Source organism: Pteropus vampyrus, unplaced genomic scaffold, assembly GCF_000151845.1.
Source record: "Pteropus vampyrus isolate Shadow unplaced genomic scaffold, Pvam_2.0 Scaffold171, whole genome shotgun sequence".
In the NCBI taxonomy this organism is placed as follows: Eukaryota; Metazoa; Chordata; class Mammalia; order Chiroptera; family Pteropodidae; genus Pteropus; species Pteropus vampyrus.
In genome coordinates, this window is record NW_011888952.1 from 3,317,125 (window position 1) to 3,327,097 (window position 9,973).

Genomic DNA, 9,973 nt, shown 5'->3' on the forward strand with positions numbered 1-9,973 from the left:
CCAAAGAGCCCATTTTACTGATGAGGAAACCGAGACTCAGTGAGTTATTGATTTACCCAAAGTCCTGCGAGACACTGAGGCAGTTGGTTGTTTCCAGCATTCCTGCTCTCAAGGGCTTTGCAAGGCTACATGTCTGAAAGGCTTGGCATTGTCCCTGCCACCTGCAATTGCTGAACAAATATTAATGAGTTTGCCTACATGGGTCAGCCCCTCTCCTCTGCTAGACAATCCCCGCAGAGCGACAAACTGTCACATAGCTGTTGCTTTGAGAAACTGGATTAAATTGCACAGTGCAAAGAAAAGCTGGATGTTTTGGAGATTTTGGAAGAAAAATCCCTAACTTGACTGCTAGTGGTAGGAGTTTGTAGTGGCCTCTCAGGCCTTTCCAACCTGATTCTTTTTCCTGCTGTCTTCCCTTTTGTGAGTGTCTCTTCCCTTTTCTGCTTGCAGTGAGTTCTGCTCTCCTGTAGGCTACAATGTGTCAGTTGTTATAAAATCCAGGAGGTGGAGCTTAGTGACGAGGGCGAGGGCGGTGGGAGAGCGCTCTCTGCCAGCCCTGCAGGGCGAGCAGTCTAGCCCTGGGTTCACCGGAGCTTACGCCTTGCAGCAGGAGAACTTCTTTCTCGCTCTCCTGGCTTTGATCCTCACTGTACATCACACCAGAGGCGCTGAAGGGAGGGAGGATGCGAGATGACCAGTCCTTTGGCAACCTGAGCATCTCCTTAGTAGAGCCTTGGAAAGCCAGCTGGGGGCTGACTGCACGACCAAGGAGGCGCTGTGCCTCTCGTGGATGTGTGTGTATATGTGTGTGTGTGTGTGAGTGGGTGAGTGGGTGTGAGTGAGGGTGTGTGTGTGTATGTGTGCATGTACAGATGAGTGTGCGAGTGCACACGTGAGTGTGTGTGTGTGTGTGAGAGAGAGAGAGAGCGTGTTCTTGGTTATTATTTTCTGGAAGAAAAATCTTGAAAATCTGGGGCAGGTTACGGTGCTCCTAGGGTGGTGGTTCTTCTTCTGCAAGAGGAGCTGACCAGACCAAGCTGCTAGAGACATTTTTCGGCAAGTAAAGAGAATTTTCCTTTCAGAATAAGAGGGATTTTTCCCCTGGCTCTGCAGTTGAGTAAAAGAGATTAGCCCCTAAACCTGTGAAATCGACCAGAGCCGTGTGATTACCAGGGCTTGAGAGAGAACTCCGGAAGAAAAGGAGAAATAAATCAAATAGCCTGTCAGCGCCTGTGGCCACGTTGGAAGATGTCATCTCAAACTAAGTTCAAGAAAGACAAAGAGATCATTGCCGAATACGAAGCCCAAATAAAAGGTGAGATGCGGTCTGGGGAGTCATGCCTCCCCTCCCCTTTCCTTATTCCCTTGCTTTGGCTTTTTTTTAATCCCCCTTTTCCTCCCTGCCATCATGAAATGTTGTTATGCATCAATAATCTTATTGTGAGGAGGAACAGTGGCAGCTGTACAAGTCCAGACTGGTTTCAACTGCAGAGAGTGCTGGGGCTGGGAGTATGGATTGTAGAGCAGCAGCGATCACTGCATTGCAGGTGTGAGAGGAGGATCTTACCCTGGCTTTAGGAGTGTCTCAGATACTCTATATCATCTTGGCCGTGACATGTCACTGTAAGGGCATTTTGATAGTCACCGCCTCCCCGCTCCTCCCATGGTAAAGTCCCTTAATAGAGTGTCTGTTTGTTATGGTCTGCTATTTTCTTCTTTCTCCTTGTTGTTGTTGCTTTGCCTCTGCCCCTTTCTCTGGGCTGGAATTCACATGCATGTGCACAGGGAAGCAGCGCGGGGAGGCTGTACTGCTTTGTCAGTGTCTCTCAGGCTGGCCTGGGTTGCCATGGATTAACTGTTATGGGGCATATTGATCCAAACTAATGCAGGCATTTAGGCATAAAGAAGGAGCTTGGTGCCGAAAACGTATTCTCTTGCAGTGTGCAGCCCCAATCACCATCCGTGCACTAGCATTTAGGGTCATCAGCCTTCATTCAAAGCCAACAGCTCAGTGTGCTGTTTCGGCTGGTAGGTGCTGCCTGGCTTTCGTGGTACGAGGGGAAGCCTGCCAGAAGGGTGGGATGACCTCTGGCTGCTTGTTCCAGCTTTGATGCCACCAGGCACACACTCTTCTCAGAAGCCGCTCCCTAAATCCACACTAGCAAGTAGAAGTAGGAAACTGGACACAGTCGCATAGACAAATGCAGGCAGAATCCTTATTCGGGCTAGGCTTCTCCCACCCTCATGAGTTCTAGGCTCAGCTTTGGCAAGGAAGACCTAAAAGCACCATCCACCATGCTTACTCTTTGTCCGAGGATGTACCCTAAGGGAAGCCGGGGCCTGTGCCTCTTAGCATCTGTTTTTTTTCTAGTCATAGTTCTCCTTGGTGTGACAAGGGTGTGTTGTGGTCTGTCAGAGAGAGTGAAGACAGAATACATTTTCAGTGGGCATATTGATGCCTGCCTATGAGGTGATGGGTGGACTACTGAGCAAGTTGGTTATTTGGGGCTCAGGCGATTTGAGGTTGCCACACCTGCTTCTAGGTGCTGTTGCAGTTTGAGACTCAGCGACCCAGGAAGGCCAGTTGCCTCCCCAGGAGCGGTGGGAGGCCAGGCATCCACAGCTGCTGTACACGCTTCAGATGCTTGGGAAACTTTGGGAGGGGAGCAGCCATTAGGGGAGGGCTTTGGTTTTTTCCCAGTCTCACCAACCGTCTTGTGCTTTTTAGTTCTGGTCAAACCTGGCATGATAATCACCTTTGGGTAAACCCCAGAGCAAAATAAGCAGAAAACCCTCCTCATCCCTGGTCTCCTCCCTTTTAGTTTTCAGTTCAGTGTAGAAAACAGTGACTTATGATGTTTTAGCCTTGCCGACAATTTACAAACAAGCCCTTTATTGGTCAGAGATTTGAATTCACCTGACTACTCAATACAAAAGCCCAGTTTCAGTCTTTGCATATATACTTTTTAGGGAGGTTATATTTTATAAGACTAATCGGGCTGATTTTTTAAAAACTGAGGTTCTCCTGAAAAATGCCATACTAGAGAAGGAGATGCCGAATTTTGGACAGGTCGGGATTTTTATAAGCATCATCTTGGTAGGCGATATGCCGATCTTATTTTTGAAAGATTGCTACCACTGGGCCAGTGAATTTTGCATGAAGATAAATTAAGCATTTATTGCTCTGGCTGATTCTTTACTTTTTATCTTTCACCTTTATTTTAACAGCGAATTAGCACATACAAAGTAATACATTTTGCAGGAAATTTGTCCAAATGATCTTGTGTCTTCCAGACACTAAACATCTCTGCATTCTGTTTACAAGAATTTAATTTTATTCCTTTAGAGTTGACACCCACACGAGTTAGGTCAGGATGCTGCTGTGCCCGAAACCATCTGGAATCTTTTTGTTCAAAATTCTGTGTTCATCATCATAATTATTGTTTGTACAGGGCTCTAGAGTTTCTATGGCTTACTCCCAGACATCACTACTCTTGGCCTACACAAGATACAGAAAAGGTTTGCATGAACTCCCTTTGAGAGATGAGGAAACTGAGACCTTCTAATGTTAAATGACTTGCCCAAGGTCACAAGGCTGGAAATGTGAAGGCAGCGGGTTTTCTGCCAGGCCCAGTGTTCCCTGATACATTGTTTGCCTGCAGCTGCCCCTCGAAGGATTGATGTCAGTAGCAGATGGCAGTTTTGTGGTTGGGCTGGCTGCCTCTTGATGAAGTTCCATTGTTTGCCTCCTTACTTTGATCCTTTGCCTTTGTTGCTTGCCTCTGAAGAATGTTTGACCAATCACCAAAAATAATGCTTGATGCCAATTACCTTTCTCCATGGGTAGCATTTGACCAATTTGATGCAAATACTCCACCTAGTTAGACAGATTTTGTCCTCTGTGAATTCTGTGAAAGGGAACTTTTGATTTTTAAAAATGATACTGAGTTTATAGACTTACTCTTTTATCTCTTTTGATGAATATGTTGACCTAACAAATGGGAATGTTTTAAAACAGTTTTTTTCCCTATTGTAAAAATTTCAGACGTGTGCCTTCTCATGCCTCATCAGATACTTGAATACCTTTGATTAAATACCTGCGATGCAGTAGTATACCATATACTTGCTCATTTTCAGTGATGGGGAGCTCACTACCTCCAAAGCCCACATACTCTATCTTTGGACAGCTCTGGCTGTTGTAAGCATATTTTATGTTGGGTTAAATATGTCTCTCTTTCAACCACCTATTGGTTCCATAGTATCTTCCCTTTGGGACTTCATAGAACAAGACAGATGCTACTTTCCCATGACTTCCCACTGGATGTTTGGTGACTGATTTCATAGCCCTTGACTATGATTATCTTCATTTGCTGATATACGATGGTTCACTGCTGCTTATCTTCACTCTCCTTTGGATCTGCTGTATTCTGGGTTGCAAACTCCAGTGCCTTTGGGTGCTTGGCACAGAGAATAAATGAATGAAGCTGGCCAATTAAGATGATTTGTGGCAGCTGGTCCACTGTCTCAGCGAGGGCAATGTCAGAAGGGGTATTGGTGATTATGATGGGCCTGAGAGCACAGGTCCTGTCTAAATGGGCAATCACTACTTGGATCCAACTAGTTGTTACCATTTTAGGAAAGTAGGCCCAGCCAGATCTTTCAGGTTTTTAACAGATGCCAGAAATCTGGATGAGAGCTTTATACTTTTAAAGAGGTTTTGCCAAATGGACTTCCAAAGGTGATACTATCTAAAGCCTTCTTCAAGAGTGGTATTAAATTCTAAATGGTCAGAGAACGACAATAACTATCACCTCTTTTATGATGCGTGTAATGCTTTTATTAATATACTCCAGGGATTGAATTAGCCCTTTTCACTGCCCATCCCCTCATTGTAACATATATATTATATCTGCTGTGTTTTTTCAATCCACTAGGCTAGGAGCCTTATCAGACAGAAGAAAATGAAGTGAATTTAATATGACTTGTTCTTGGTGCAGTGTACTGCTCCAAATAGACATTGCTTCCTGTCTGAGGTACTCACCAGTGTCCCTTTATGAATCTGTACAAGAACCATGCCGAAGAGTGACATCACATTCTCTAGTCTGGAAGTGGCAAGCTTTAATTTCATTCCCCTTTTGAAATTAGAACAACATTTGCCCATCTACAGCTTTTTGGTACCGATCCTATTTTTCACAATTCCCTCAAAGATCACTGATAGTGTTTGGTAATCTTATTTGCAGGCATTCTCAGTATCCTGGGCTCCAATTCCTCTTGCTGTCAGACATAATGGTCTGTTCTACATTTATTCAGAGTTCCCATTTCCATTTCAACCTAATGGAAAATTGAAATAGAAATTCAGTGATTGACTTTTATGTTTTATTTTTTATTACATGCCTATAATCATTTTAGGCTATCTTAATAATGAAACTATAATTTTAGGGAAGAAAGGTAGATATTGAAGAAGATGACAGAGAATCCATTCATTTATGAATTCATTTAATAAACATTGAGTATTTACTTTTTCTTAGTCTTGTGCTGGGTGTTGTGAAAGATGTAAAGTATGATACATTCTTGGCTTTCTAAGAGTTTTCTTGGAATATGGTGATAAAATTAGTGAAAAAAAAAAAAAAACAAAACCCGAAAAACCCCAAACACAAAAATCTTCCAACTGAGCACCAGAATGAGTTCACTCTTAAAGAGATGATGCCGTAGAGTGATTGGACGACCTCCTTAAGAACCCTCAGTGCCTTCAACAGGATTCAATGAGGAGAGCAGGCTGGATTGGGAGAAGAATGGGGAGTAGTGGGGACTGTGGCTGCTTAGGGAGCTCACCTTGAGGAGGCAGCCATTGTTCAAGCTCCAGTCATTGCCATGAAATATGAGCCTAGAGTGGTCAGTTCTTTCAGTGTTTCAAGGGAATCTGGATTTTAAAACAAGATCGCCTGGTTTTTATTAAAATTATTTTTGTTTTTTTTGAAAACTGTTTAAGTGTTCTTTATATATTCTGGATACAAGTCTCTTATTGAACATATGTTTATAAATATTTTCTCCCATTCTGTGTGTTGTCTTTTCACTTTTTCGTTGTTGTTCTTTGAAGCACAAACGTTTTTAATTTTTATGAAGTTCAGAGTATTCATTTTTTCTTATTTTTCTCATGCTTTTGGTGTCATATATAAGAATTCTTTTTCAAATCCAAGGCCATGAAGACAGTCTCTTAATTTTTAAATGATAGCTCAGATTTTTAAACAGACACTATAGTGCCTGAACAAACTTATCAGAACAGTTTCAGCTCATGGCCCACCAGTTTGCAACTTCTGACCTAAAAGTTGAAGACCATAAAAAGTCTTGGCGATGAGGCCTCACTCAGTTTTCCTGTTTCATCTTCAGTTGTCTTCTCTAGAAGAGGCCTGTGCTCTTATAATCACATTAAATCAATCCCTTGCCTCTGAATTCTCCATACCCTTTCCTACCTGCAAGCCTTTCCCCATTTGTGCCTTTGTTATGTCTAAAATGTCTCCCTCTCATCCCTCCTTTTTTGTCTGATCAACTCCAGACCATCCTTTAATGCCACCTCAAATGATATCTTCTTTCATGATGCCTTCCTAACTTTCCTGGGCAGAATTAGTTATTTCCTCACATACCCTTCTATTCTGAGCCTTATTATCCTTCGTTACAATTTTGTGTTTGGTGCTTTGGCTATGAACTATTGAGGGTAGAAATGCTATGTTCATCTTTGTTTCACCAATGTGCTTGGCACACAACTGGTTGAGGGAGTGGCCGATAAGTTACTAATAAGAAGTTTTGCTCTTATAACTCATGGCTCGAGTAGTTATTTTCTTTGGCATTTGTCTTAGTCAGCTCGGTATGCTAAGACAAAATGCCATGGACTGGGTGGCTTAAACAACAGACATTTGTTTCTCACAGTTCTAGAGGCTGGGATGTCCAAGGTCAAGTTGCCAGCAGATACAATTCCTGGTGAGAGCCCACTTCCTGGATTGTAGGTGGTTGCCTTTCTGCTGTGTGCTCACATGGTCTTTCGTTGGAGAGAGAGAGCGAGCTCTCTGTCTACCTCTTCTTATAAGGGCACTAATCCCACCATGAGGACACCTCCCTCATCATCTCACCTAATTCTAATCACCTCCTGAAGGCCCCACTCACCTCCAAATACCACCATATTGGGAGTTAGGGCTTTAACATATGAATTTTGGGAGGACATAGTCATTCAGCCCATAATAATACCTATACTTTCTGTTCTATTGAAAGCAGGGGTTTTATTGGTAAAAGAAATATTCTTCATGGTTTGCTGAATTTCCTTCTTTGTCCTTGATAGGGAGATGTTTATTAGTGGGGATTTGGTGAAGGCTGATGTGTTTTTAAAGCCAAGCTAATGTTTGATGTTTGTCACAGTCAAGGAGGGGTATGGCTGGGGAGCATGCACTCAAGGAGGCACATCCCAGTCTGAGGAACTGAGTGGATCTGGGATCTGTATTGGCTATTTCCGGAGTTTTCACAACCAAAGTTTTATGTTAGGGACGACCTTTCCTTTCTAGGAACCTCTATTATTCATTCATTTATTCGTTCACCTTTCCTTTCTAGAAATTTCTATCATTCATTTATTCATTCTCTGTCATCCATTCAGTGACTGTTATAAGCCATGCTTCAGGCTCTATAGCTTTATTTAACAGTGGGAGGTAATTAAAATTAGTGCTAGGTCTCAGTCATATATTCAGTATCTCATTTTGTGATTCCAGTAATTCTGTGAGTCATTACCAGTCAATCCCATTTTATAGATGAAATGCCCAAGTTTGGAGAAATAAAATAAGTTGGATCAGTTGCAACTGTGAACTGTGGCAGAGCTAGGATTTAAATCGGAGTCTTCCTAACTTCCGGTTGTGTGGGGAGGCACATGCATGCTGAAGTAGTGTGGCTCTGAAACCCAAGGGTTCCTTCCTTGGTGGTCTCTGTGTGTGTGTGTTGGGGGTGGGGGGAGGGCGGCGGGCGGGGCATTAGGGGGAAGTGTTGCAGTCTGGGGTGGGCCTTAATCTTTGACTCCTATCCTTCCTAACACTTCCATGCTCCTAATCCAATCTCTCCTGGTCTCCACTGGATGCCACTTAGCTGTGTCAGGTCCCTTCATTCCCACCCCAGGAGAATCGTCTTTGGAAAAGTGCCCGCTGGAAACACGCCTGTAGACCTGATGGAGGCTGCCGGATCTACCTCTGCCAACCTGGAAGTATAGAACCGGAAATCTTAGGTGTCTTCTAGTCCAACTCTCCCACTTTTTTTTTTTTTTTCCATATGTGAAGACTGATGTTCAGAGAAGGTTTCTGGCTTGCAGACACTTTTAGACTATATTTTCATGAGAGCAAAAGCTCTATCTGCTTGGTTTGTTGCTATAGCCTTGTGCCTGGCATCCAGTTTGTGATCAATAAACATATGGAGTTGAATTGCTCTGGTGGGTGGGGCAAGTCCGGGTGGTGGTTTCACTTTTCTATGCTTCATTCCTGATGGTTTGTTGGTGTTTATAAAATACATTGGCTGGCCAGGAGTGGTGGCCCAAGAGGCAGAGCTGAATGGTGCCTTGGAAAACAGGATGAGGCAAGGGTATAAGAGGGTAAGGTTTGGAGAGGTCAGGAGGAAAAGAGGTGAGAAATTGTTTTTTTCCTTGTAGCTGCCAGGAAGGGGACAGGAGTTGACTTCTTAAAGATTCTGAGTTTCAGAACCTCTGGCCTAATACAGGACCCTGCAAGCTGTGTCCTGGGCTCGATTTCGCTTGTAAATGCTTCATTCCTGATGGCTTGTTGGTGTTTATAAAATATCTCGGCTGGCTAGGAGTGGGATTTTGGCTCTGTTCTCTTAATTTGTTTAATCATTAGGCAAATTTGTGTTTAGAGTAGTGTTCCCTGAGGTATATTCCATGAGATTGGATGTCAAGAGGTGTTGGGTGGAAAAAATAGTTCTGTGGTCAAATAGATTTTGGAACTTCTCGCATAAACTGAGTTTTAATAAGTTTATTTCCACAGGATTTCTGGGAGCCTTGAATGTGTTAAGTGTGAATCTCCAAGGTGGGGTCATGGGCTTTCTTCAAACTTATTCAATCTTACATACCTTTTTCATTGACTATCTCTCAAGATTGTTCCTGAGATCACATTTTGGAAAATGCGATCCTACATGATTTGTGGATTATTCAGATTCTTTCTCTCTTTGCCTTTCGCCCAGTTACCTAATTTTTATACTTCTTTTGGAGGCAATTTGAAGAGAAGAGGTAAAACAAATACATATCCAGCTCAGCTAAGTGATATCAGCATGGTGTTTTGAGGTCACTTAGAAAATGTGGGTTTTGACATTTCCAATTACAGAGCGCTCAGCCATTGATTTAAATGGTATGTTGGTGACAGCTCACCCCGATCAATATGCATGGCGTGTGCGTGTGTGCCCTTCTGTGCGTGACAGTAAGCTGCAGGCGGTGTTCAAGGTCCTTGAATGGACCTCAGAGGTGCTGCCCCTGGGATTGTACATTTGATGCCAGGTGATAATGGTGCAGATGAACACCCAGAAGCCCACAGCTGATTGTGCCTCAGAGTGAACAGATCTCAGCTACAAATCCATGTACACAAGAAATACATTTCATTTTTCTGTAACTCAATTTCCAGTTCACATTTCTATTCTTCTAGGGGTGGCAGAAATAAATTTAAGTCGATTTGGGATTTCTCTCCTGTGTCCTCCAGTGTTGTGTCCCAAGTCCAGGGGAATGGAGGCAACACCAAGGGGCATCTGTTGTGGTTTTGCGGCTACCGAGCTATCCTTCCTCGTATTGGGTCTTCAGTGGTCTGTCTGTCTGTGCCATCGATTCTCCTTTTTCCAAACCCTGAGGTTTCTTCATGTGTCACCATCTTCAGCTCCTTCCATGTGATTTGCATGCACTAGGGCCTCACATGCCATGCTGGTGGTGAGGGACTGGACATTTGTATCA

General features: G+C 43.4%; 1 protein-coding gene across 1 annotated transcript in view; it reads left to right on the plus strand.

The window, feature by feature from the left end:
* The first annotated feature begins 582 nt into the window (after positions 1 to 582).
* SRGAP3 (SLIT-ROBO Rho GTPase activating protein 3) overlaps positions 583 to 9,973 on the plus strand; it is a 248,120-nt gene continuing 238,729 nt past the window's right edge. Inside the window, exon 1 of the mRNA XM_011370649.2 lies at positions 583 to 1,315. Coding sequence (XP_011368951.1) covers positions 1,249 to 1,315 — 67 coding nt within the window. The 5' untranslated portion in view covers positions 583 to 1,248. The remainder of the gene's footprint in view (positions 1,316 to 9,973) is intronic.